Consider the following 27,455-nt stretch of genomic DNA (forward strand, 5'->3'; position numbering starts at 1 on the left):
GATTGTTAGTTCCATGATAAGCGCATACACATGATCTTCTGTGTGCACGTGCATCACATGCTGTTCATGCATGATGTGAAATTTAATTTTGATCAGATGAAGTGTTCAGATGTAACGCCACTGTACTGTAAGAGTGCATGTCAACGACAGTTAGGCCAAACAAAAAAATAGGTGTGTTTCCGATTGCATCCCCCAAAAATTAGGGTAGGTAGGTAGGTTGTTTGTTTTTTTTGTTTTGTTTTTTAAATTGAATACCATCATAATAATAATAATAATAATAATAATAATAATAATAATAATAATAATTATTATTATTATTATTATTATTATGATAGTATTCAATTTTAAAAAAAAAAAAAAAAAAAACCTATTATTATTATTATTATTTATCATCATTATTGTTATTATTATTATTATTATTTATCATCATTATTGTTATTGTTGTTGTTGTTGTTATTAGTTACCGTCGTCGTGGCAGGCCATTGGTCTACAGGCTGGTAGGTACTGGGTTCGGATCCCAGTCGAGGCATGGGATTTTTAATCCAGATACTGACTCCAAACCCTGAGTGAGTGCTCCGCAAGGCTCAATGGGTAGGTGTAAACCACTTGCACCGACCAGTGATCCATAACTGGTTCAACAAAAGCCATGGTTTGTGCTATCCTGCCTGTGGGAAGTGCAAATAAAAGATCCCTTGCTGCCTGTCGTAAAAGAGTAGCCTATGTGGCGACAGCGGGTTTCCTCTCCAAATCTGTGTGGTCCTTAATCATATGTCTGACACCATATAACCGTAAATAAAATGTGTTGAGTGCGTCGTTAAATAAAACATTTCTTTCTTTGTTATTATTATTATTATTATTTATCATCATTATTGTTATTGTTGTTGTTGTAGTAGTAGTAGTAGTATTGGTAGTATTGGTATGCACTGTTGGTGTATTTCCTTAAATTAATGGGAATTTGTATTAATTTCGTTGTTCTTAATTTAAATACTTTATGCAAACATTTGAGATGCATTAATAATAAGACCTGTTGATTTAAGTGAAGACGAGAATTAAGCTGAATTGATACGATTATATTTAATCGAAATAACCTGTACCAAGGCTATGTTCATACATTCGGTTACTTCCGTGACCGACTAAGCTGTTTGGTGGTAGCTAATCAGGGGAAGGAACTCTTATTACAAAAGCTTTTCCATAATTTCTCGATGTTTTTCGGAAGGGAATTACATGTGCAAAATGTATCGTATAACAGTACGTAAACAATGTGCAAGGAAGGAAATACTCTTGTTTGGTGATGTTGTCCTCTTTTATTTTTACTTCTTTTTTTTATTTCTTTGTTTTTTATTATTATTGTTGTTTTCTTTTTTTTCTTTCAGTTTAAGAGAACAAAAATTAGGGTCGCGGGGGTAAAACTAGGGACAGTCGGTCGACCGGAAACACACCTATTTTTTGGGGTATAATATCCGCCCGGTCCCCTCCATTATTATTTTTAGTTACGATTGAGGGTTAGGGTTAGGGTTAGGGTTAGGGTTAGGGTTTGGGTTAGGGTTGGGGTTATGGCTGGGGTTATGGCTGGGGTTAGGGCTAGGGTTGGGGTTAGGGTTGGAGTTAAGGTTAGGGTTAGGGTTAGGGTTAGGGGAAGGGGGGGACCGGGCGGATATTTTTCCAAATTTTATTTCCCCAAATGTTTACTTTTATGTTTAATATGGACATAACAAACTAGTAAAGCTCAGGCTAAATCGTCCAGAAAATAGTCGACTGGCGAGCTATCGTTGTTCACCGTGCTACTCGAGAATACATCTTTAAAATGTCAAAACAAAATTGATAACAAAAACGAGTAAACCAAATATTTAACTACAAATAATAGTTACACAAGTCACTGAAAGTTGAATTTTTTTTGCGTCAAACTAACCTATTATGACTATCAGTCACTTAAGCGGAGTTTAGCTTTGCAAGTTTCGTCTTTATTTTCAGCTTGTTCTTCAACAACTCGCTCTAAACCTAAAAGTTTATGAAAGCCGCAATTCTATTGGCTTAGCGACCACCAATGTTGACTTTTTGGTGACGTTGCTTGGAAACATTTTAAAGGTCTACACTCTTTTAATACTCAGACTTGATGAGTGTGGCGTGGGACTGGGAGTGAGGGGTCCGACGGCTAAGTGTAGAGTAACGAGGTGCACATAAATATCTTATATAATATATTATTATTAAAGTTTTTTGTTGGATTATTATCGTTTCACATCGTATCATTTTCTTACGTGCGTTATAACGCACAATCTGATTAAAATTATCTCTACTGGGTCTACATGTAATAGTGGAGCTAATTTTAATTAGATTGTATAACGCACTAAACTACAGCGTTATAACACACTATTGCAGCGTTATAATGTGCTATTACAGCGTTATAACGCACTAAATTGCAGCGTTGTAACTTACAATGTATATAACGCACTAAATTACTGGTTTTAACACACTATTACAGCATTATAACGTACTATTACAGCGTTACAACGCACTAAATTACAGCGTTATAATGCACTAAATTACAGCGTTATAACGCACTATTGCAGCGTAATAGCGCACTGTGCAGCAGACGAAAGCGGTCGCGACAGACCTTTCTTCTGACTTTTTCGAATGTATTAATCTTTATCATGACCATTATCATTCGAATAAAAGGGTTAGAGATCATCTAGTTTCTGATTTGGAAAACGTTTTTTTTTCTTTCATTTTTTAATTTGGAAATGTTTTAATGGATTTACTGGGTGGGGGATGGGGGTAAATGAGCAAAAACAGATTGCTCAGGGTAACAAGATGTCATCCGGCAGTTTTTGGCCTTGTATATTCCCAACATCATAAAACAGGAAAGAAATAACTATAGAAGACACATCTTCTACTGGACTATACTTACGTGAGAACGCTTGATATTTTTAATGCACTATTTAATATTATAGATTTTCTCTGATCATGGAAATGTTATGTAACACCATAGGTAAGGTGGGTCGGTCCAACAGGGTATCAGTTTTAAGTGGCCTACACAGATGTTGAAAGAGAAGTGAAATCAAAATGCTCGTCCATGTCTAGTGTGGAGAGCCTAGACAAAAAAACACCGTATCTCAAGACATGGTGGACTTTCATATGAGTCAAATATAATGTAAGGAATGAAATTTGACATGAAGACGAATGTAATGTTCTTTGTCCAGCATGTCTCCTAAAAAGTAACCTTCATCTTGCAGGCATTGGAAGAGAGTCATCCAAACATCGTCGTGATGTCCCAGAAACCTCTGAAATGATTCCACGTGTCCGTTTTCAGTTCCTCTGTCACCGCGGATAAGATATAGACATCCCCTAAACCTTTCCACCACCGTCAAGAAGAGGCCCCCGATATACTTCGGGTCATTGGTAGTACTGTTTACTTTTTTTCTTCTTCTTTTTTGTTTGTTTGTTTGTTGAAATAACCATCCACACACCCAATGATGCCAATACTGTATGGTTTTATCTTGTACATACAGTCAAAATGCCACACAAAATTAGGTCCTCAGCCAAACGAGATCTACCCCCTCTGGGTCATCTCCACCAAAATCCTCCTCACAGTTTCTCTACTAGCAATCATGCCCGCTTGCAATAACTTCAGATGCATCCAACGATAGCCATGTAATTAACCCGATTCCTGAAACTGTCTTTCAATAAATCTTCTTACATAAGTTTAATTTTTGACAAAATAACTCCAGGCGCTGTAGTTCTCGTTGCAGTTGACGATAACTTATGTTAATGATGTTGTGGTGAGAAGTTAAAGTTGCTGCAATTTCTGCATGCGTATATCTAAGTTTAAAGGTCAACATTTATCAAAAACATAATTCACTATTGTTTGGTATTTTACAATATATATGAAGTATCAATAAAATAAATTTTAAAAAATGTACCCGTTTTTAATATATTCGCAATAAAAAGTCGCGTTTTCCCCCATTGCTTGCCAAAACGCCTGTCGACTCGGAGAACAAAGTCCTGTGACCCTATGACGCGCTAACCGGCATAACATGAAAGCGTGATTCGCAGCCTTTCAAACATTTTACTGGGAAGGCGGAACACGTGTATTTTTAAAACGCAAAAAAATTATTATATTGATTTGAATTGTTTGGATGGAATATTCTTTTGGAAATAGTTTTCAAATGTAAAATATGGTGAACCATTGTTTAGTGTTTGATATATCAAAGCATCAGTTTTTCCAAACTTTAAACAAACCGACAATCATAGGGTTTTGCATGGAAGTGGTTCTTAAACAGAACCCGTACGTAATGGAAAGGACCATCACGATGGGATAGGATCTGCAGTGACCACTTCATCCCTGGGAATTACGACAATTATTTAAGGTGGTCGATAAATACGACACCTATTTTTTAATTTTTTTTTTTTTTTTTTTAAACATATCTGTTCCAAGCCTGTATCCCCACCGGCACATTTTCTAAGATTGCGCATGATACAACAAACAAGAAACCACGACGAGCACGAACTAAACTAGAGCTCAAAAGGGGGAGGGGGAGGAGGCAGGGAGGGTACCAGAGCTGGGACGGCAGTGTAAAATATAGTGGTACGACTGCTTTCAAATTCAATTGAGAACATTTTCACATGTACAACAAATATAACCCACAAAAGTGGCTCTTTGAAAAGTGTTAGGCCATGCGCCGTCCCTGCAGTGGCGTAGGGAGGGGGGCCTACGTGAACCCACCCCCACCACCATCAAACTGTTTTTAAAAAACTATTAAATTTTATAAAATCATATATACACACATATATATATACATTGTGTGGGTTCCTCCCACCCCCCCCCACCCCCCATCCCCACCTCCAATCCCAATATAAAATCCTGCCTACGCCAGTGGAGGGTACCAAGCCTAGAACGATAAAAAATATGGGGCTTGTATTTCATAATTAAATACAAACATTTTGTGCTTGCGTGCGTGCGTGTGTGTGTATATATATAAACACACACACAAAGTTCGTATATACACACACACGCACACACACACACACACACACACACACACACACACAGAGTGGACTGTCCAAACCGGCATCTATCTAAACCGGCATTATATGCAAACCGGCACAGTTTTAAAGTCCCGTTCAGCTACCGTTAATTTATTAGGAAAAAAAAAATCTGTCGACACCGGATGTCTTCTATTCCGGACTTCGGATACAAATTCAAGAACAAAACAACCATTCATGTAGTAATTAGCTCTGTCTACACCGGCCATTCCCAGTCTGGAGCTCCACGCGGTAAGACGTGTTTGTTTCGCTTGTGCACACTGCACGTGCTTTCGTGTGCTCGACTTGGGGGTCCTTCATTTCGTTGTTTTTGTCAGCGAAATGAAGTTTTCTACTGGGATGTATGCGGCCATTGGAACTGATTGAACGCTGGAACGCTTCTCATTTCTACAGCCTGCACCACAAGGTTGGATTCTTTTTGAGCGAGATTCCTTGCCTCCACGTCATTTCTCTGTCTGACTGTCGACTGGGTTTTTTTCGTGACTTGTATGACGGCCATTCTGCAGAACGCCACGGTTGTTCGCGTTTAGTCTCTACATGTCTCTACATGTCCGAGCCTGTCCTAGCAGTACTGGAAGATTGACCGCCCCTCTAAGAAGAAATAGGAAGCGGGGTCGACCCCTTCTACTCTTTTTCTAGACTACCTTGCTTTATAGTGATACCATCGCGTATCCTCTGGAGTCGGGCCCGTCCGCACCACTATACCAACCCATGACGACTGGATTATACCCTAGTCTGATACTCTCGTTCAGACGGATCCGGCTTCTCAAGATCTGTATTTCACCACAGCATTACACCTTCAACGTCTATCGACTGTCAATCTAGGGGTTTTCTTGACGGGATGCAACCCATCTCGTCCCTTTAAGCTGTGCACCCAAACGGCCTTAACGAGGCCACTCGCGTGGACATATCGATTGGACTTTAAACTTTTAGATCTGCTTTCAAAATTTTATGTCGAAATTACTTTTTTTTTTTTTTAAATATTATTAAATAGTCCGATCCTCTCTTTTTCTCTTATTTAATTTTGGACTGTCCTAAAATGCTCCAAATTATATAAATATTCGGCCAAGCAGTCAATTCTTTTTATTTTTGGCTTGTAACCTTTTTTTTTTTTTTTTTTTTTTTTTATTCTATTAACTTTTTTTTTTTTACATAATTGCTATTTTCAAAATTCTGCCCATTTTCACACCCCCCCCCCCCCCCCCCCCCCCCCTCCATCCCGAGTCAGGCCACCGATCTTATCGGAAGTCGGACTCGGGATGAGCGTGTTCGAAACCCCAGTGGTATATGGGCACGTTAAACTAGTTATCATCATCAACTACACCGGCGCACGATCTTGCCTCTATACCAACTACACCGGCATGCGAACATACCAGTGGTTCCCCGGTAATTAGGACACCACAGAAAGTGTTATGAAATAATCGCGGCTCTTTGAAAACAAGAACAACACCTGTAGTATGGGTGTAGGTAGCAAGATAAATCGTATTATTGTTTGTATGTGTTCATACCTGTATTGCATCATACCGATCTGTCTGAAGACAATAAATTCAGATCCCTATTTTATGTGATATTAATCAATAAAATAATGTTATTTATTCTGCTTGTTTTAAATGCGTTCTGATCTGAACACGTATTTTTATTACAGTCAAATGTTAATATCCCACTTTCAAAAGTCGGGAGTGAACTTGTGGCCTGCTTTTTACAGGTAGGTAGGTAACTAGGTTAACGTGCTTATATACCACTTCTTCAGCAATCGAGGTACCATTAGAGTAGATGTACAGATGTGTTAAGACCAACATGTCCAAACTAGCGTCTGTTAAGAATCAGCTGTTTTTCGAACAATCATTATCTGCTGTCGGCATGTTGACCTACTAACAGAACACCTGATGCTACGTCACAGGTCTGATGCGGGTCAAATCGACTGAGCAGTGGGTTTTTTCCCAAAGCGTTTTACAAAAAGTCACTTTATTAATAACTGGGATGGTATTTTAGTTTTTTAGTTTTAATACTGTACTATTTATGTATTTGTTTTATATACTGTGTATTAATAATGTGTTATGATTGTGGACCTTTAAAATATATCTTGATAGGTCCATCAAAGTCATCCATTCGCAACTATAAGGTAGTTTCTGTCAAGAAAATGTAGTATATGGTTTCTATAAGCGAAGTCCCGCTTAACATGCAACATTCGCAAAGCTATGATTTTAATAATGGAATCCAGTCGTGGTTGATGGATGCTAAAAATTATTAACAGGAAATCATAAATTAGGGCGTTATAACACCGTAATAACGCGTTAATTCGCCGTATTTGAGCATTATAATGCTGTAATTTATAGCGTTATAACCCCGTAATATTATTGTGCGTTATAATGCAGTATAGTGCGTTAAAACGCCGTACTAAAAGTAGTAATGTTTGGCGGGAATCGGCCACCGTACAATCTAGTCTCGGTTTTCCCTACATGTATCATAGCCCTATAATGTAACCGGCGGCAAGCCTATCGCAAAATGACGTTAAAAATATAATTAAATGAGAGTGTTCTTTCTTGCACGGGTACTCTTGCTAGACTCGACCCGTGCCCGAGCGTTCGGGTCCTAGTCTGCGGTTATAGATGTATGATAAGTACCAGTAGATGGAACACCGATTCGCGCAACACTATATAACCGTTGTTCATGTATATACAGGGGCGTGCGCAGGACATTTTGCAGGGGGGGGGGGGGGGGGGGGGGTCGAGGTGTCTGGTGAAGCCCAACACCGCGAGCGCCGCAGGCTCGAAGCCCGTGTGAAACTGACCCCTTCTAGGGCTATTCTGAGGTGTTTTCTGCTGGCTAGCGGAGCTGCTTTCACAGGAATGTAAAAAATCGGGATATGAATTTTTTTTCGCCTTGAGCAGGGGGGGGGGGGGTTCGACCCCCCCCCTGCGCACGCGCCTGATATTGCGGGTTGCCATTTACCTTTCGACCGACCGTTCAAAAATTGCGCCAAATTTCCTCAATCAAAATTGCCACCCTTTCTCTTTGGCATTAATTGCTCCATTAAAAATTCCATAGCACCACCACCACCCCCGCCCGCCTGCTACCAACTTGATCGGGCTGCTGGTGCTTCCTTCCGGCCAGTGCAGGCAGTCCCTCCTCCCCCCCCCCCCTTTTCTGTCATGGACAGAGGAGCCGACCAAGGTGGCTTGTGCCCACGACAGGCGTGCGCTACAACAGCTTGTTCTGAATGTGCACATAAAACCCTGACATGACATGACATATAGTGGGTCTGCTCATTATGCAGGGGCATAGGTGGTCTGGGTCTGGGGGAAGGGGCAGGCACTTTCTCCTACGTTTTCCCTAAACACTTATATGAATAGACTAATAGGGCACTGTAAACACACACACACACACACACACACACACACACACACACACACACACACCACTGTTTTAACCTCCAACCTATGCTCCTGTTATGGAGACCCATTTAAATATTCTGCGTTTTACACACCACTATGACTGGGTACTAACAACTAACCCACTGTCCTGGACAGATGACTGAGGTGTGTGCCCAGGACAGCGTGCTTGAACGTTAATTGAAAATAAGCCTGAAGTAAAATAAATGAATGAATTGGTAGACTACTCACCTGTGTACTGCGGGATTAATCATCTGCAGGGCTCGTAGCAGAATGGTAGCAATACTACACATTCCCCCACCCCCTACTATCAAGAGTTTATAAGAGTGACAAAGAGAACTGACCTCCCCACCCCCACCTTACATAGTGACAGAAATAAAATAGCACCCAACTGCAGTCAGTAGTAGGGCTAATAACAGTTATGTGCCGGCCTAATACCCATAATGTGCCCAGGTAAAGAAAGAAAAAGAAAACAAAAGTCAATCCATGGAGCAGCCCCTGAAGGTGCGGAGTCACATAGCATTTGTTACATCATCTACGTTTTTAATCAGGATGGGGTGGGATGTAGCCCAGTAGTAAAGTGCTTGCTTGATGCACAGTCAGTCTAGGATCAATCCCTGTCGGTTGGCCCTTTGGGCTATTTCTTATCCTAGCCAGTGCTCCACAACTAGTGTAACAAAGGCCATTATATACTATCTTATTATCTTTGTGAGATGCTATTATTATGAACAATCGGAAAGAGTAGCCATTGTGTGGCGGCCGGGGGTTTCTTCTCTCATTATCTGTGTGGTCCTTAACCATATGTCCGACGCCATATAAAAATGCTGAGAGCGTCGTTAAATAAAACATTCCTTTCTTCGTTGTTTTTAGGGTAGGGTAGGACATAACCCAGTGGTAAAGTGCTCACTTGGGGCCCATTGGGCTATTTCACATTCTTGCCAGTGCACTGTGACTGGTATATCAAAGGCCATGGTATGTGCAATCATGTCTGTGGGATGGTGCATATAAAATATCCCTTGCTTCTAATGGAAAAAAAGGTTGAGGGTTTCCTCTGTAAGACTGCGAGTCAGAATTACCAAATGTTAGACATCCAATAGCTGATGATTAATAAATCAAGGTTCTCTAGTGGTGCAAAACAAACAGTTTAACCTTCCTTGTTAATCTGGCACTGCATCTGAGTTGTGATGCGTCACATTTTTTTTTTTTTTTTTTTTTTTTTTTTTTTTTTTAATACATATTTATTGTCCCAGATCATATAGCAGTGTCGGGTTTGGGAGCCCCGAATCACTGCTTTACATTTGTATCCATGGTCCAAGCAGCAACAAACTGTGCTAAAAATAACAAAAACTAATAGAAACTGATTCAGGGTGAAGTTCACAGTATTTATTGCTCTTGCTCATAATAGATTCAGTTTTTTTCTTTTCTAACCAATCTCTACAACTGGTACATACTGTCCTGGCTATGAAAAAAGGGAAGGAAATGTTTTATTTAACACACTCAACACATTTTAATTATGGTTATATGGCGTCAGACCACACACATATTGAGAGAGGAAACCCACTGTCGCCACTTCATGGGCTACTCTTTTTCAATTAGCAACAAGGGATCTTTTATATGCACCATCACACAAACAGGGTAGTACATACCACAGCCTTTGATATGCCTGTCGTGATGCACTGCCTGGAACGAGAAATAGCCCAATGGGCCCACCGACGGGGATCAATCCCAGACTGACCGCACATCGAGTGAGCTGCCTGTGGAAGAGTGCATATTTAAAGGATCCCTTGCTGCTTTTTCAATAGAGTAGCATATGTGGAGAGTGGGTTTCCCCTTATTTAGCCAAGTATCAAAATGACCATGTTCTACACAGATTAGCCATGGTTTGAAATGTGCTGAGGCATCAATACACAAAGATTCTCCTTCTTTTCTAAAGGATATTTGAAAAAATATTTGTCATGATACCAAAAATATCATACATGACCTATGTTAAATGATTATATACTAAAATATACTTGTGATATGGCAGCTTTAAAATGTAGAAACTACTGATCATACATCTTTGCATGATGTTGTTCTTGGAAGCGGGGGGAGGGGCGGGACGTAGGCCAGTGGTAAAGCACTCCCTCGATGGGCCAGTTGGGCTATCTCTCGTTCCAGCCAGTGTACCACAAATGGTATATAAAAGGCCGTGGTATGTACTATCCTGTCTGTGGGATGGTGCATATAAAAGATCCCTTGCTACTAATGGAGAAACCTGTCATGGACGGAGGAGCCGGCCTAGGCCGGCGCTTGCGCCCACGACAGGCATGCGCTACAACAGCTTGTTCTGAATGTGCACGTAAAACCCTATGACCATGACCAATGGAGAAAATGTATCAAGTTTCCTTTCTAAGACTATATGTCAAAATTACCAAATGTCTGACATCCAATAGCCTATGATTAATAAATCAATGTGTCATTAAACAAAAACTTTTTTTTCTCGTTCATGGGGATAATATTCCTGACTTAACACACTCTCACAGTTGGAACACTCACTTGAGGATTCTTGTAAAGGAATTCAGTTTCACTGAAACATGTCTACAGCTTTCTACAAATTTTATCACAAACATGTCTACACATACAATTTCAGCAAGTGACCTGTTATAAGTTTATTGGACTAAATAAACGAGATGGTTATCATCCTAAATACTCAGATTCCACAATGTTGACAGCGCTCCATGTCACAATGGATGTAGCTCTCCAAGTACCCAACATATCACAATTTAGGCAGCTCTCCATGTACTCAATATTTCACAATCTCATTAATTCAGTTTTTCACAATGTACATATCTTTTCATGTACTCAATATTTCACAATGTATGCAGCTCTCCATGTACTCAATATTTCACAATGTATGCAGCTCTCCATGTACTCAATATTTTACAATGTATGCAGCTCTCCATGTACTCAATATTTTACAATGTATGCAGCTCTCCATGTAATCAATAATTCACAATGTATGCAGCTCTCCATGTACTCAATATTTTACAATGTATGCAGCTCTCCATGTAATCAATAATTCACAATGTATGCAGCTCTCCATGTACTCAATATTTTACAATGTATGCAGCTCTCCATGTAATCAATAATTCACAATGTATGCAGCTCTCCATGTAATCAATAATTCACAATGTATGCAGCTCTCCATGTACTCAATATTTTACAATGTAGGCAGCTCTCCATGTAATCAATAATTCACAATGTAGGCAGCTCTCCATGTAATCAATAATTCACAATGTATGCAGCTCTCCGTGTAATCAATAATTCACAATGTAGGCAGCTCTCAATGTAATCAATAATTCACAATGTATGCAGCTCTCCATGTAATCAATAATTCACAATGTATGCAGCTCTCCATGTAATCAATAATTCACAATGTAGGCAGCTCTCAATGTAATCAATAATTCACAATGTATGCAGCTCTCCATGTAATCAATAATTCACAATGTAGGCAGCTCTCAAAATGTTTTTATAGTATTTTACATTTGGGAATAAGACTTCCTTGCTCTTTCTGAAAGGGCAGCAACTATACATTTCCTTTTTTACATGGGGGGCAACTAACTTTAATGTATAACAACAAGGCAATTCCCAACATTCCCTGACAACAAATAAGCCATAAGCAATAAGCCATCGTGAGAACTAGGGGCCTAATTCACAAAACTCTCGCAACTTTGCAATCTCACAGTGCAATGCTAAAAGACTTGCAAAGAGGATGCTTTGTTGTCTAGCAAAGCCTAAGAGACCTTTGTAAATTAGGCCCCAGATAAGAAAAACTCACACAAAAAGACAGACACCAAATTACAAAAATAGTAATTTTTTAATCATGTATAGTACAAATATTGTACAGTATACATACAATGTACTTTGAAAAACTGAACATATATACGTGGATGGATGTTATAAATGCTCAATACTTCGTCAATAACTCTGGTTTCAGAAACAGCTATTTCCAAACTTCCTGAAATTAAAACAACTTTCCTAATTTGAGAAATCACTCTGATACTGACATACAGAAAATATCAAACAACTAAATTAGAGAGACGTAAAATCACTGTTACATTATGCAACTTAGTTTACTGGTAGGTTACAGGCCTATAAATTTATCATATAATAACATAATGTGATAATTTTTAGATCATACTTTTTAGAATTTGATAATTTTGCAAATCAGGTGAAAGGACTTCATTTTAATTTTATTGGCATGTAAGTAAGCATACTGATAAACAAATAAATACAACTATAATTTTCTATTGAAGACACTTGTGGGTTATCAAACAAAACCAATTCAACAGCAATCTTAGATTGAAAGTTGTTGAGCATTATGAAAATAGAAATGTTATGCACTAGTGTATTATATTGTAGGAATATGCAAAAGGACATTATTTTCATTCATGATACTGACTATACTGAAATACACAAGGGTAATAATCTCTATGTATTTGTTAACTTGGAAATCACTTGGAATTAATTTTTTTAGTTCTAACAAGCAATTTTTATATCTTCTGCACATAAAAAAAAAGAAGAAAACCCCCCCCCCCCCCCCCCCCCCCCCCGACAATCCAGTACCGATCAATAGAAAGTTCAGTACAATCTAAATTTGTGACCAAGATTTGCCAAACAATAAATGAGTATGTATTAATAAAGAACAGAGGAATACATTGATCACTACTACAAAATTTCATTTAGTGTTCACTGTATGCCTAAATATTATGAAAGGCTAATGGATATTTTATTAATTTTGCCAGTATACATTTTGTACTAATTTTCATCATAAATGTCTTATCAGCAAGAATTAAACTAAGTTCTAAGTGACCTTGACCTGAGGTCATATTGCATTATTATGCTGGTAAACAGCTATACTAGAAATTAAAGCTATCCATTAAATGATTTAAGTGATTGTTAAAGTCAATTAGAAAAATTTTTTGTACATCAACTTTAAATGACCTTGACCTTCACTTGGTCTCACATTCATGGGCTGGGGTTGTGTATTATGGCTTTTCCCAAGTTTAGCCAGCTAACATTCTGCTAATGTTCGAAGACTATTTGATTGGTTCTCGACGTGGCCATTTGGTTTACTGTGAAGGGCATAAACCAGTTTACCGGACATTTTCCTGCTTGGTCTGATAAAAAGCAGCCCTGGTGAACATTGATACCAGATATGAAAGTAATCTATTAAAAAATTCGGAGTTAAATGTAATGTGAAACATTTTAACCAAACTCTAAAGGAACTTTATGTTTTCCTGGGGTCATAGTCAAGGTGTTCAATATCTCTGAAAATAGGAAACTGGTTGAGAAAAGTAGGTGGCTAAATTACTAAATGCAGACAGGTTTATAAATGTAAGCATTTAATTTAATTTCAACTTATTTTCGTGCTTATATTCAATCAAGGTTCAAACACACTGTCCTGGGCACACACCTCAGCTATCTGGGCTGTCTGTCCAGGACAGTGGGTTAGTTGTTAGTTGTTAATGGTTAGTGAGAAAGAAGAGGGTGTAGTGGTCTTACACCTACCCATTGAGTCGTTAAAATTCGCTCTGGGTGGGAGTCAGTACCGGACTGCGAACCCTGCACCTACCAGCCTTTGGTCCGATGACTTAACTATGACACCACCGAGGCCGGTAATGTAAGTATTAAATATGGGCGGCCATAATGGGAGTAATATCTGCCAAAACTTGGCACCTGCTGCCTACTAATGAACATACTGCACATTCATAGGACCGGAGGTAAGCAGGTGAAACACTATCACTTGGGGAGGCTATATGTAGCCCAATGATAAAGTGCTTACTTGGGCTATTTCTCGCTCCAGCCAGTGCACCACGACTAGTACATCAAAGACCGTGGTATGTGCTATCCTGTCTATTGGATGGTGCATATAAAAGATCCCTTGCTGCTAATCGAAAAGAGTAGCCCATGAAGTGGCGACAGCGGGTTTCCTCCTTCAATATCTGCGTGGTCCTTAACCATATGTCTGACGCTATATAACCGTAAATAAAATGTGTTGAGTGAGTCGTTTAATAAAACATTTCCTTCCTTCACCATCACTTGGTGAACAGCCATGCCAAATATGAAAGTCATCCATGAAAGAATTCAAGATTTAAAAGCAACTAGAAAACACATTAACCACACTTTAAGGCAATACACCACATCTGTCGTGTCGTTACTTGCTGTAGCAGCTTAATATAGTCCGGTTTAGGAAATAGTTCCTCATAAAAAAAAAAATACTACAAAATTCTGATATTCTTTTTGAAATCTTTCTTTGACGATTACACGTAGGTTGACCTCAGTAGTATTTAAATAACCCATTGGCTTGAAGTAACTTGATATATGTAGTACTAACTGATAACAACTGTGCAAGTCGTATGGTGCCACTTGTATAACAGCAACATGAGGCGGTGGTCGGGCATATAGGGGCCATTAATTGAAAAATTTCGTGGTCGACCTATGTTGGTTTTTTACACGGTACATATCAGTTGAGAGCACTCCCTAAAATGAGTAGTCACATGACCCTCTCGACAGTGTTGTATTTTTCACAGAAAATATTCTGACATAGAAATTGTATTGAACTGCATGGAGTAATTAATGATGGTGTGTAACCTTAAGCACAACTTAATCATGCTTAAACTAAATAAAATTCTGTATCACAAAATATTCCCAACATATACCAGAATGATGTCTATAAACTCAGGGTCCAAAGCAGAAGTGGAAATGTGAACTTTTGGATCTGATTTTAATCAAATGTTGTTGAGGTCAGAAAGCGAGACAGAACTTGTTATATCATTAACTCAAATTATGCAGAAAGGTAAACTGTATATTCTATTTCAAAGGCTTAAATATTACAAGATTTAATACATTTTACACTGTGGCATCAAGATTTTTGCTTATATCCAAAAAAATTTTTTGGACGAAACCTTTGTTTGTGACCAATCATATATACTGACGTTTACTGAATTCTGCTTGGGAATTCCTTTTCCAGTCGTAAGGCAGTGTAAATATGAAAGTATTGTAAATTTTTAGTGTCCCAAGATATCAATTTGTCTAATCCAAATATATATAACTTGATCATTAACAGACATGAATTACCAAAGAATATAACAAGGGATCCTCACCATTCTTTTTAAGACTGGAATACAAAGGAACTGGGGTATTTTAAAACCAGTTATTTATATACTTATTTTGAAAATACATGTGTATATTATATATTTGTTACCAACAATAAAAGGAAGTCTGAAAGTCACCATACAGTCAATATCAAACTTTATGAAGAAGAATCCGAAAAGTGAATAAAAAATCAAGGGTAATACAGCTTCTTTACTGTTAAAGTTAAACTACTAATTATTTAAGACTTATTGCGTAAACACAATTTTGTTTGCAAATCCATTGTTGTTCTGTTGTAATTCCAAATACATTAACATAAATCGAAAAGTTACACACCTCAGGAACTAGGGTCAGGGACTTTAATAATGACCCTGAGTCAATCAAATGAAACACATGTTAAATATGAAAAGTTATAACACTTCTAGAGACAAATGGTTGTTAATCTACATGTGTACATTCCAAAAAAAGATATCAACAATGGAAGGAATTGTTCTTATGAAAAAATATGTATATAAAAATGTATGAACATTTGTAATATATATTTTACAGTAATGTGTGTTATATATATATATATATATATATATATATATATATATATATATATATATATATATATATATATATATATATATATATGTATTGTGCTGTTAACATAATACTTGTTTTTCTTTTATTGCACGTTCTATAACCAAAACAAGAAAGAAACATATCCAAAAACAAGAGGAACATATTAATCATCAAGACCTCCAAAATTATATAAAAAATAAAAACATCCTCTCTAATGAAATTTGATCATCCCATGATAAATACATAAATGACACGTATATCCACTAATACAATGTGACAAGCATATCATCATGCATTTCACTAGAGTATAATACAAACAATATTTAAAAAAAAAACCCAATACATTCAGGGAATATGTTGTTCAGTATCGCATTGTGATTCTCTATACCAGTTTCAGAGACTGCTACACAATTTAAAAATATTAAACAGTAGTTGCTAATCATTTTTTAATTGACTACACAATTTTAACATATTAAACAGTAGTTGCTAATAATTTTTCAATGGACTACACAATTTTAAAATATTAAGCAGTCGTTGCAAATCAATTTTGAAAACAAATTGTTCTCTGACATTACATATTACTTCACAGGGAACACAACCTAAAACATGACAAGTTGTAGAAGCATCACTCGGGGTAAATGGATTTTTATGTACCCTATGTCTATAGATAATTATACACACAGAGGGTATATAAAACTCCAATTACCCCAAATGATGCCTCAACAATGAATTTATCTTGCCAACATGTTAAGTATGTAATCAATTAACTATAACAAATTAATGCCAGGCCATAATAATTACTAATACATGTAAATGCAAAAGAAATCATTGACATTATTGTGAAAAAATAGTTCCATCAACAAGAACAGTTATTACATGTGTAACTTCAAATTTCCTCCAAACATCATTGTCTGAAAGAGGTATCAATTAAAAACACACACAAAATGTATCAGAAGTGAAAAAATAAATAAATAAAAATAAGAAGAATGTTGAAATGCTTCGAACTCCTAATAAGCTCATCACTGACCTGGTTGGGCTGAACTTAGGGGGCACATACCCTCCCCCCGAGAGTGTTACGTAATTATAAACATTCCCTTAAGACAAAGACTATAGTATTACAAATATTCCTACAAAGTGTACAGTATTACCACCACAGAATTAACAAACTATTACAGAACAGTAGAACCCATATTAAAGAACAGTAGAACCCATATTAAAGAACAGTCTTCCCAACAAAAGGTGAGTGATCACTTCCGCTTCTCTCCACACTCGCCTAAAAAGTTTTAGGAGAGTGGCCAACTGATTGCCTTTTAAATATATTTGAAACTTAAACGGACAGATCCCAGTTTTTAAACATTAAGGCATATTTTTTTTACCTAGACCCTAGTTTCAACCTGTAAAAATGGACACAAAGTTTGGTTAATTTTCAAACCTGTAACAAATTTGGATACAACAGAGTGAAGCAAGAGTCTGTGACCTTGAAATACCCTTTAAAATAAACTAAAACGCGACTTCATAACTTGTCGTTACTTATCAGACGCACGTGCATTTTTAAAAATATGAAAAATGTATTTTGTGGTCTTAGAAACACCAGGATGACCAGAAACACTTTGGTTGTACGGGAATGGATAATCTAAACAATAAAATATAAGTAAAGTTTGATTTCAGTGATCATAAATGGCTCTAATAGTGAGAAATATGCCTTGGTGTTTAAAAACTAGGGTCTGTCCCTTTAATAGAACTGCTCATCTAGCACCATTTCAGGAGAGTGATCTACAGCTTGCCTGGATTTTGTTCATAAGAAAGAGTAAATGATTTTATGGAAGCCCAAAATTACACACCACACACATTAAAATTGTATTGCAGAAAAAAGGAACACAAATATCAAAATACTTTATAAAAAAAATCCCAAGACTACTTGTCACCACAGGAACAATAATAAAAGTAATAGTATTACATATGTATATAAAATCAGTGGTACACCATCGAATCACAGAATGACATACCACATCAAAGACAATGCTTGCACATAATTGAAAAAATACACACACTCTTCATACTAAAATAAACCTTGCTCTGGCACATAATGTCAAATGTCAGAATACATCAACCACATAAGCACACACGATATCAAGCAAACTAGTTCATAGTTTGTAAATCTTTTTGAATTAAAAAAAATTAAGTTATCTGACCGAAATATTATACAATTCATGTAGATATCGGAATTGATCAGTTATACAGCAATAACGTGAATAATGCCCGCTTTCAATTAAAATGATTTGATGTGAAATTTATTGTGCACGTTACTACACACAGAAATGTACTTTTTCCATATCTGATGTTGCGGAGGTGTATTTTTAAGCTGCTAGTAAATATTTTGTGAAAAACTTGATCAAATTTTTCAGCATGCTGAATGTCTGTATGTTGAATCTCGTATATGAAGAAGGCACTGTGTATATGCACCGTATCAATAAACTTGTGTACAAAAATGCGTGTGAAATCATGTTAATGGAAAACAGACCTAAAACTTAAAATTGTAAAACTGAATTCATTTTATTTTGACTTGATTTTTGTGCTTATTTCCAACTAAGGTTCAAGCACGCTGTTTTGGGCAGATACCAACTATTTTGGACTGTCTGTCCAGGACAGTAGCTTACTGGTTTGCTTATAAGGCTGATGTATTCAGGTTTCATGGTCAACGTTTCTGTTATGTCAAGTTCAGCATTTACAGTTACTTAATACTAAAAAATTATGCAGTATTACCAACACTGAATTTTCTTTCTTCAATATGTCAAATACTGTTGAAGGCCAAGTAGCTGATCTGTTATAAAATATTATAATTATGTTATTACCATAAGCTTGAGAGTCATCTTAGACAGACTATTTAAAACCAAATTTTTATAACATGAAAGCTTTACAATACGTACTTCATATCCTATTTTTAAACCCACTTTCAGCTTCTAAATTACAAGGCTCAAAATAGTGGCCTACAAAAAGTGAAAAGCAGTCCATTTTTTAGATCTAGTAGGTGAAATAAAAATTCACCTGCCAAAAATACCCCAAAATAGCAGTTATTTTTTTTAGGGATAAATGTATGTACAGTTATTTTATCTACTATATATCTTATGATTCTGTTATAATTTAAATCCATAAGGCTCTAAAATAATGTTCAGAGGTTCTAATTTTTCACACAAACCAACCCCCCCCCACATCCCCGTCACCCTATGAATTATTTCCAGCAGGCCATATTTTTTGTTAGCAAGATATATTTCTTTCGGCCTGCAGTTTTTAAAAATACTAACATCAAGCCATATTTTACTTCCTATTTTGAGCCCTGAAATTTAAAAAAAATAAAATCAATTTATACATTTTTCTAATATCCGACATTCAAAATAACCAAATGCTACTCACCATACAAGACATAACATCAACAAAATGTCAATACAATCCTCTACAGATATGTCTGAATAACTTTTAAAAAAAGGTGGAATGTTGAGTATTTTAAAACTTGTTCATCTCGAGGACGAGCAGCATTACGATGACTACGAGGATTAGTACTAACAGGACCATGAAGACATCTGGCAGCACAAGCCAGAGCAGTAACCGTCAGACGGCCATGATGGCATCCTGCAGACGTGACGACCTGCCGTTGTTACTCCCCGACGATGAACTCCTCTGACGCTGGTAGGCGCGGGACAGTCTCCGTCGAGCGGCATCAATCTGCAAAACCAACTCGAATAATACAATTTCTGATCACGGTCTTGATGCATTGAAAAAAAAAGGCCAGAAAACTGTATGTGGGACAGATGGATGGACAGACAGACAGACATACCCAGACAGATAGACAGAAGGACAGTTAAAAGTTTTTTGTTTGTTTAATAACACCACTAGAACACATTGATTTATTATTCATCGACTATTAATTGTCAAACATTGAGTAATTTTGACCTGTAGTCTTACAGAAGAAACCAGCTACATTTGTTCATTAGTAGCAAGGGATCTTTTATCCCACAGTCAGGATAGCACATATCACAGCCTTTGATATACCAGTCATGGTGCACTGGCTGGAATGAGAAATAGCCCAATGGGTCCACCGATGGTGATCGATCCTAGACCGACCACGCATCAAGTGAACATTTTACAGAGAGAAAACCTAGTCCCCTCCGGTTGGACCAGTAGGGGACTAATAACAATAATAATATTTTATTTGAAGAACGTGACTCAATTAGTATAAAGTTATTCTCTCTTGATGCCTTCTCCAGGAATCAAATTATAGAGCATTATAATATACAGTCAAACTTCCATCAGACCTCACAATGTAAAAAATATTTTACGAGGGGAGTGTGTAATTGCTCTCCTAACTTGAATCATGGGGAGCCATTAAGATATTACCATACTGATAGTCAGATACCATATGAATTCACATGTTAAGGGGAGCTAACAACCGTTCTCGTTGAACTAGTCTCAGGGGAGTGATGGGGAGCCAGAGTGACAGTTCCCCTTAAATGATGAGGTCTGGCCTGATGCTTATAAAACTTTTAAAGTCTAAACTCAAGACTCTAATAGAGTCCGAGACAGTAATGTCATGACAACGCCATACAAATTGTATGTGTGTGACGTCATTAAATATTGAGTCTGGACTCTAAAAGTTTTATAAGCACGGGCCTTGCTCCATAACTTCAAATTAAAGGGGACAGAGAAATACTCTTGAGTTTCAGGATGTTGTGGAACACTGGTTGGGATCAGAAAAACCCAATCGGAGAATAAGTCCATCGACGGGGTTCGATCCTTCAATCCAAGGACCCCAGGTGAGTATTCTACAGACTGAGTTTTGAGTTTACAGCAAGAACCAGACAAAAATATTTCAGCGTGCTAATATTTCATGATTGGCACCTTAAACATGGCATTTTGCGGGAATTAAATTTGTAATGACACAAGCAGAGAATTTTTTGTTTAATCCTCACTATATTATATGCAATAATACTATAGTCTACACTATTACTAGTACTCGGTAACAGAAAACCACTGTATATAGTAGGTAGTTAAATATTGAAGAACATCGACCTGCCCTATAGGGCTTACCAGTACTTTAAAATTTTGCGATTTTCGCATGAATTTTTTCATTGAACATATTTTCTTTTAAGGAAACTTTTAATATTTCTGTTGACTCATTTCAGTAAACTTTCCTCGGTGGCGTAGTGGTTAGGCCATCAGTCTACAGGCTGGTAGGTACTGGGTTTGGATCCCAGTCGAGGCCTAGGATTTTTAATCCAGATACCGACTCCAAACCCTGAGTGAGTGCTCCGCAAGGCTCAATGGGTAGGTGTAAACCACTTGCACTGACCAGTGATCCATAACTGGTTCAACAAAGGCCATGGTTTGTGCTATCCTGCCTGTGGGAAGCACAAATAAAAGATCCCTTGCTGCTAATCGGAAAGAGTAGTCCATGTAGTGGTGACAGCGGGTTTCCTCTCAAAAATCTGTGTGGTCCTTAACCATATGTCTGACGCAATATAACCGTAAATAAAATGTGTTGAGTGCATCGTTAAATAAAACATTTCTTTCTATCATTTCAGTGATAAATCATACAAGACTGCTTTGTATATGTATTTTATATAGATATGTCACAATGTTAGTACAACAGAAAATCTGTATGGCTTTTAAGTAAACATATATAGTACTAGTAATGGTGTGAAACTATAGTGCAGCTATCATAAGCTTACCTTGTCACCAAAAAAAGAACCAATAGTAAATAATATTAAAAGAACCAATGCTAGATGTGTCCAAAATTTCAGCCAATCTCGATACTTCTTCCTAAATACAAGGGAGAAAAAGAAAATTAATAGATATAATGTAACTGTAAATAAGCAGTCTGTTCGGTGGCATTAAAAACTGATAGTGCAGGGGACAATATTTCAAAATCGTAGGTAATCTGAAGTGATTTTTAGCTATGTAACCCAATTGTTCAGTTAAATTAATTTTATTTGTGTAACTATGGTCCGCCATTGTGAAATATTGTGCCCTGTAGTGGTGACAGTGATGGTGGGAAAACATTTCAATAAGATGTATCAACTCTCTACATCTACATTGCAACCGATTTGGCAACTAAAACATTTCATATTATATATATACGTACAGTGGACTCTGTCTAAACCGGACTCTGTGTAATCAGGATCTCTGCGTAAACCGGTCCATTTTTACAACCCCGTTCAGCTACCGTTTATCTCTTAAGTATAAATCTCTGCCTAATCCGTATTCTGTCTACTCCGGACTCCGGACCAAAAATCAAGAACAAAACAACCATTCATGCATTAATTACCTCTGTCTACACCGGATTGGAATTTGACTGAACGACGAGCTGCTTAATTAGTTGAACAATGATCGTCACTTGCCGAGTAATCAGAACGCCATCGCAAGAACAAATACAAAATGTAATCGCACCGGTGTGAAGTTTACTCTTATTGCAGTAGGCCATTACATCAATCGGATTAATATTAGTATTGTGTGTTGATACCTAACTGATTTCACTCTTATGAATTCGGCATGTATAAATATATTTTCTTGTTTAGAATATCAGTGTCTGTATATTCAAGGTGTTTCTGGTTGTCTTAATAATTATAAGAAGCCCAAACTCAATTTTGTATTAAAATGATTTCGTACGTAAGAAAATATAATGTTTAAGAAATAAAATGAAATTTAACCTAGTACACATATTAGAACGATCACAAACACGTTTAATATGCAGCCACTATATGCAGAAAAATATATTTGATATGTAATTACATTCGTTACAATGGATTGTATGACTGTGTTTCCCAACAATCCATGGGTTCAAATGTCATTGTTGATCTCGAGTTGTCGATCATTCAAGAACCATAACTCTGGATGAACTCTGTCTAAACTGGTCTTTTATGTAAACCGGACTATTTCGATGGTACGAAGTGAGTCCGGTTTAGACAGAGTCCACTGTATATATATGTATATACCGGTCTCGGTGGCGTCGTGGTTAGGCCATCGGTCTACAGGCTGGTAGGTACTGGGTTCGGATCCCAGTTGAGGCATGGGATTTTTAATCCAAATCCTGAGTGATTGCTCCGCAAGGCTCAAAGGGTAGGTGTAAACCACTTGCACCGACCAGTGATCCATAACTGGTTCAACAAAGGCCATGGTTTGTGCTATCCTGCCTGTGGGAAGTGCAAATAAAAGATCCCTTGCTGCTAATCGGAAAGAGTAGCCCATGTAGTGGCGACAGCGGGTTTCCTCTCCGAAATCTGTGTGGTCCTTAACCATATGTCTGACGCCATATAACCGTAAATAAAATGTGTTGAGTGCGTCATTAAATAAAACATTTTTTTTTTTTTTTTTTTTATATATATATATATATATATATATGTATATGTATATGTATATATAAATACAAGTAGGCACCATCTGGCTTCTAGATGAAAAAGTTAACGAAGAAGGTTGTGTATAAAAATAGGTTTTAATTACATGTGCCTTTAACTACTCAAAGCTATGTACAGGTAATCAGAGGTATTTCTAGTCAAACCTATACTTGGCAGATCCAACTCGTATTCAGTTGCTTAAAGTTCAATCTGACAGCTTAAGCCGCAGACCCTACTTGCAACCCGTAAAACTGGAAACTAAGTTTAGTTAATCTACAGACCTTTATCACATTTGGAGAAAGTTACAACTGAGTGAAACAAGTCTGTGACGTTGAAACAGGGGAATATCCTTAAAAATAGACTAGAACTCCACTCCATAACCATTACTTCTCTGATGCATGTACGTTTTTAACAATATGAAAAATGCATTCTCTGGTATTAGAAACACCAGGGATACCAGAAACTCTTTGCTTGTATGGAAATGGATAATCTAAACAATAGAATGTTAGTAAGGTTTGACTTCAGTCATCATAAACGGCTCTAATAGTGAAAAATATGCCTTAGTGTTTAAAAACTGGGGCCTGTCCGTTTAAAGCTACAGACAAACTAGGGGTTAATCTGCTAGTATCAGACATACTGGGACGCATCTTTGACTACCCCACTTCCACACAAAAATTGTCATCCTATTTTCAGTAGTCCTGACTTTGCACACTTTTAAAGGATAATAGAAGTTGGTACACTGATACTAGTTCAAAATAAATTACATCAACTTACTGGCCAGACGAAACAACATTTTACACCAAGTCCTGTCACAATTATAACCAATGGCAGGACTGGTAGTATTAACTGTGTTATTAAAAGTTAGGTGTACTTCGAACTTTGACCCAGTGAGATGCTATTTGGTCTACTGCTACCTCAAATAAGTGTGGATCAAACAAGACCACAACTCACCAATCTCGGAGATCGTCTGTGTGAAGAAAGCGATTTCTGTAATCCTTGGGGAGCTCAAACTGGGACGGAATCGGGAACATTGATTCATAGTAATCCTGCAGAATTGCTTTTACCTGGGAAAAACCAGAAAAACCAGTCAAATAGTGTACGAATCACCAATACCAGTATATATTTTTTAATTTCATGTAACTCTTTAACAAACAATTGTGTAGTATTTTTCTGATTTGTATAAACTTAAATAAAATCAATATTAAAATGTATGTATTATGACACTGTTATTTTATTAACTTCATTTTATGAATTAACAGATAACAAAAATCCTCAGTTAAATAAAGTTAAAATAATACATATGCTGTAAGAAAATCCCAAATTGGGTCAAGTTAAAATGTTCATTATATTTATTATTAACTGTCCATGTTGGACAATTATGGAGCGGAAGTAAAATAAGAATTGCTTTTTTAAAGACATTTTAACTCACATAATAAGTCAATGTTCAGACATTTTAACTCACACAATAAGTTAATGTTCAGACATTTTAACTCACATAATAAGTCAATGTTCAGACATTTTAACTCACATAATAAGTCAATGTTCAGACATTTTAACTCACATAATAAGTCAATGTTCAGACATTTTAACTCACATAATAAGTCAATGTTCAGACATTTTAACTCACATAATAAGTCAATGTTCAGACATTTTAACTCACACAATAAGTTAATGTTCAGACATTTTAACTCACACAATAAGTTAATGTTCAGACATTTTAACTCACATAATAAGTCAATGTTCAGACATTTTAACTCACATAATAAGTCAATGTTCAGACATTTTAACTCACATAATAAGTCAATGTTCAGACATTTTAACTCACATAATAAGTCAATGTTCAGACATTTTAAGGAAACAAAATAGTTTTTCTATCATAATTAAACCAAGGACAGATTGATGATAACATATGCTTGCCCGTATACTTACAGTTTTAGCATCTTCTGTTCCATGTTCTATATTATCATTGAGACATATAAATTTTCTGAAAAACAAGTAACGGTATCCAGATTCACCTTTATGAAACAGTCAAACATCTATAAAACAGGCACTTTTAAGAAACTGACACTTTTATGAAACAGTCATCACCGTTATGAAACAGAACACCTCTATGAACACCTGTATGAAATGGTCACCTAACAAAGAAATACCTTACTATTTTCCCCAGATGATCTAATATGTCTCAAGCCTTGTCATTTCTTAGAGACCTGGACAAGACAATGTTTTAATTTGATGAAAATGTTGTAATGCTGGAGTCTCATCTCAACATGGGTTAGGGCTGGACATGGGGAATTATTACAGAGGTTCCGCTTGGCCCGTCTTGTATGTTTCTGTGTGCATTTCGGCGGATGTCATCAGTCATCAAGTCATCAGTTTGTGTGACATATGTCCCCTGGCACATATCACTACATATAAAATGCCATTTATAGGTACAACCAAAAATGTAAGTACACAAATGTGTTTTTCCGCCAATTTATATTAATTAATAGCTAGTGAGATATGTTTGTGCATTCATATAATTGTGACTTAGTTTGTGCGAAACTTAATTTGACAGTTTTATGATACTTAGAAGTTGCACAGTTGAAAAGTTATGAGTTTTTTTGGTTCATAGCCTTTTCCTACCAAGACGGAAAGCATCTTGTTTTGTTTTTTTCTGCTTTCTACAGAATAAAAAAAGAGTAAGTACTGGCTACAGCCCAGAGTGGGGATGCCAATGACAACATGTGGAATGTAGAATGGGGGTTTTGTACAACATGTTTTATTTGCTAAATCGTACTAAAACAAATTAATGTAAAAAATGTGCTGCTGAACCGCATTACACAAGTGACGTAAGTATGTACGTATACTTATCAGCCATACTTATACATAAGCCTTCATGTCCTTGCCGAACCTCCCCATTGCTTTATGCATGATGGGTTTGCTGTATCTTTTCCCCTAAGCTATACATGGTTTTGAGGTGGGTATGAAACTTTTCAACTATACAACTTCTAAGTATCATAAAATCCTCAAATTGAGTTCCACACAAACTAAATCACAATATATGGATGTACAACATTGCCTCCCTCCTCCAGATGATCAATTCTGGAACAGTCCTAACAATGATACTCACTTGTGGTTCTTTCGAATGTCGTCCAGCTGCCCCACTACGACAGACACATTGCTCTTGATCATCTTAAACACCACTTCTTCATCATCAAGGATGGTGTATCTGTGGCAGGGAACAAAATACACTTTTATTTCAAACATTAGTGTGCTGAACAACTTACTTTATACCTTTGTTTTAAATCATATATTTTACACATTCTGAGAGGAAGGGCTCAAACTTTAGCATTTGTTACCTATGCCAATTTAAAAATGTTTTTGCCACAGACAATAACTTTTGCACTGGCGTAGGAAGTGTGGGGGGGGGGGGCAAGGGGGCATGTGCTCCCCCCCTTTGTGGGAGCAGTGATGTTTTTTATATATTTATATATATGTGTGTGTGTGTGTGTGTTTGTGTGCCCCCCATTTTTTGGCACCTTCCTATGCCTGTGGTTTTGCAACAAATATAACACCCCAAAACAATCCTTTTTACTGACTGTAATAACTTTTATCCAGCTGCAAAAAAAATTCACAAGTAATTACTCAGACCTACAGCAATTCATATTGCAATTACGGCAATTGCCATCCTTAAGTTCAAACCCCACAGATGGGAAAATTTAAAACATATTTTTAAGGAGAAAAATTCTCGACTTTTCAATTGTTCTAGTTTGATCTTGTTTGCAGAGATTAATAATCTACAGTATGGAAAGATAGTGAGCACTATGCCTTATTAAATCTTGCAATAGACTGTAACAAATAACAAATACAAAATCTACCAGTAATTCCCTAAATAATTAAAGGGGCTACCTTCAAAGTTGCTATTTTCACTTCTTCTTTTTTTTGTGATAAATAGATT

At 36.8% G+C, this 27,455-nt stretch overlaps 2 protein-coding genes across 3 annotated transcripts in view; both read right to left on the reverse strand.

Annotated features, from left to right (window-relative positions):
* LOC121382081 (5'-AMP-activated protein kinase subunit gamma-1-like) overlaps positions 1–1,982 on the reverse strand; it is a 374,706-nt gene extending 372,724 nt beyond the window's left edge. Inside the window, exon 1 of the mRNA XM_041511567.1 lies at positions 1,910–1,982. The gene's annotated coding sequence lies outside the window, so the exon portion shown is untranslated. The remainder of the gene's footprint in view (positions 1–1,909) is intronic.
* A 14,233-nt stretch (positions 1,983–16,215) lies between these two features.
* The window catches only part of LOC121382338 (N-acetylglucosamine-1-phosphotransferase subunits alpha/beta-like), a 46,777-nt gene continuing 35,537 nt past the window's right edge, over positions 16,216–27,455 (reverse strand). For both annotated transcript variants that reach the window (XM_041511924.1, XM_041511923.1), the window contains 5 exons: positions 26,628–26,726; positions 25,448–25,502; positions 24,470–24,582; positions 21,857–21,947; positions 16,216–19,853 (listed from right to left, as the gene is read on the reverse strand). In XM_041511924.1, coding sequence (XP_041367858.1) covers positions 19,740–19,853; positions 21,857–21,947; positions 24,470–24,582; positions 25,448–25,502; positions 26,628–26,726 — 472 coding nt within the window. In that variant the 3' untranslated portion in view covers positions 16,216–19,739. The remainder of the gene's footprint in view (positions 19,854–21,856; positions 21,948–24,469; positions 24,583–25,447; positions 25,503–26,627; positions 26,727–27,455) is intronic.

The sequence above is a fragment of the Gigantopelta aegis genome, chromosome 9 (genome assembly GCF_016097555.1).
Source record: "Gigantopelta aegis isolate Gae_Host chromosome 9, Gae_host_genome, whole genome shotgun sequence".
Lineage (NCBI taxonomy): Eukaryota > Metazoa > Mollusca > Gastropoda > Neomphalida > Peltospiridae > Gigantopelta > Gigantopelta aegis.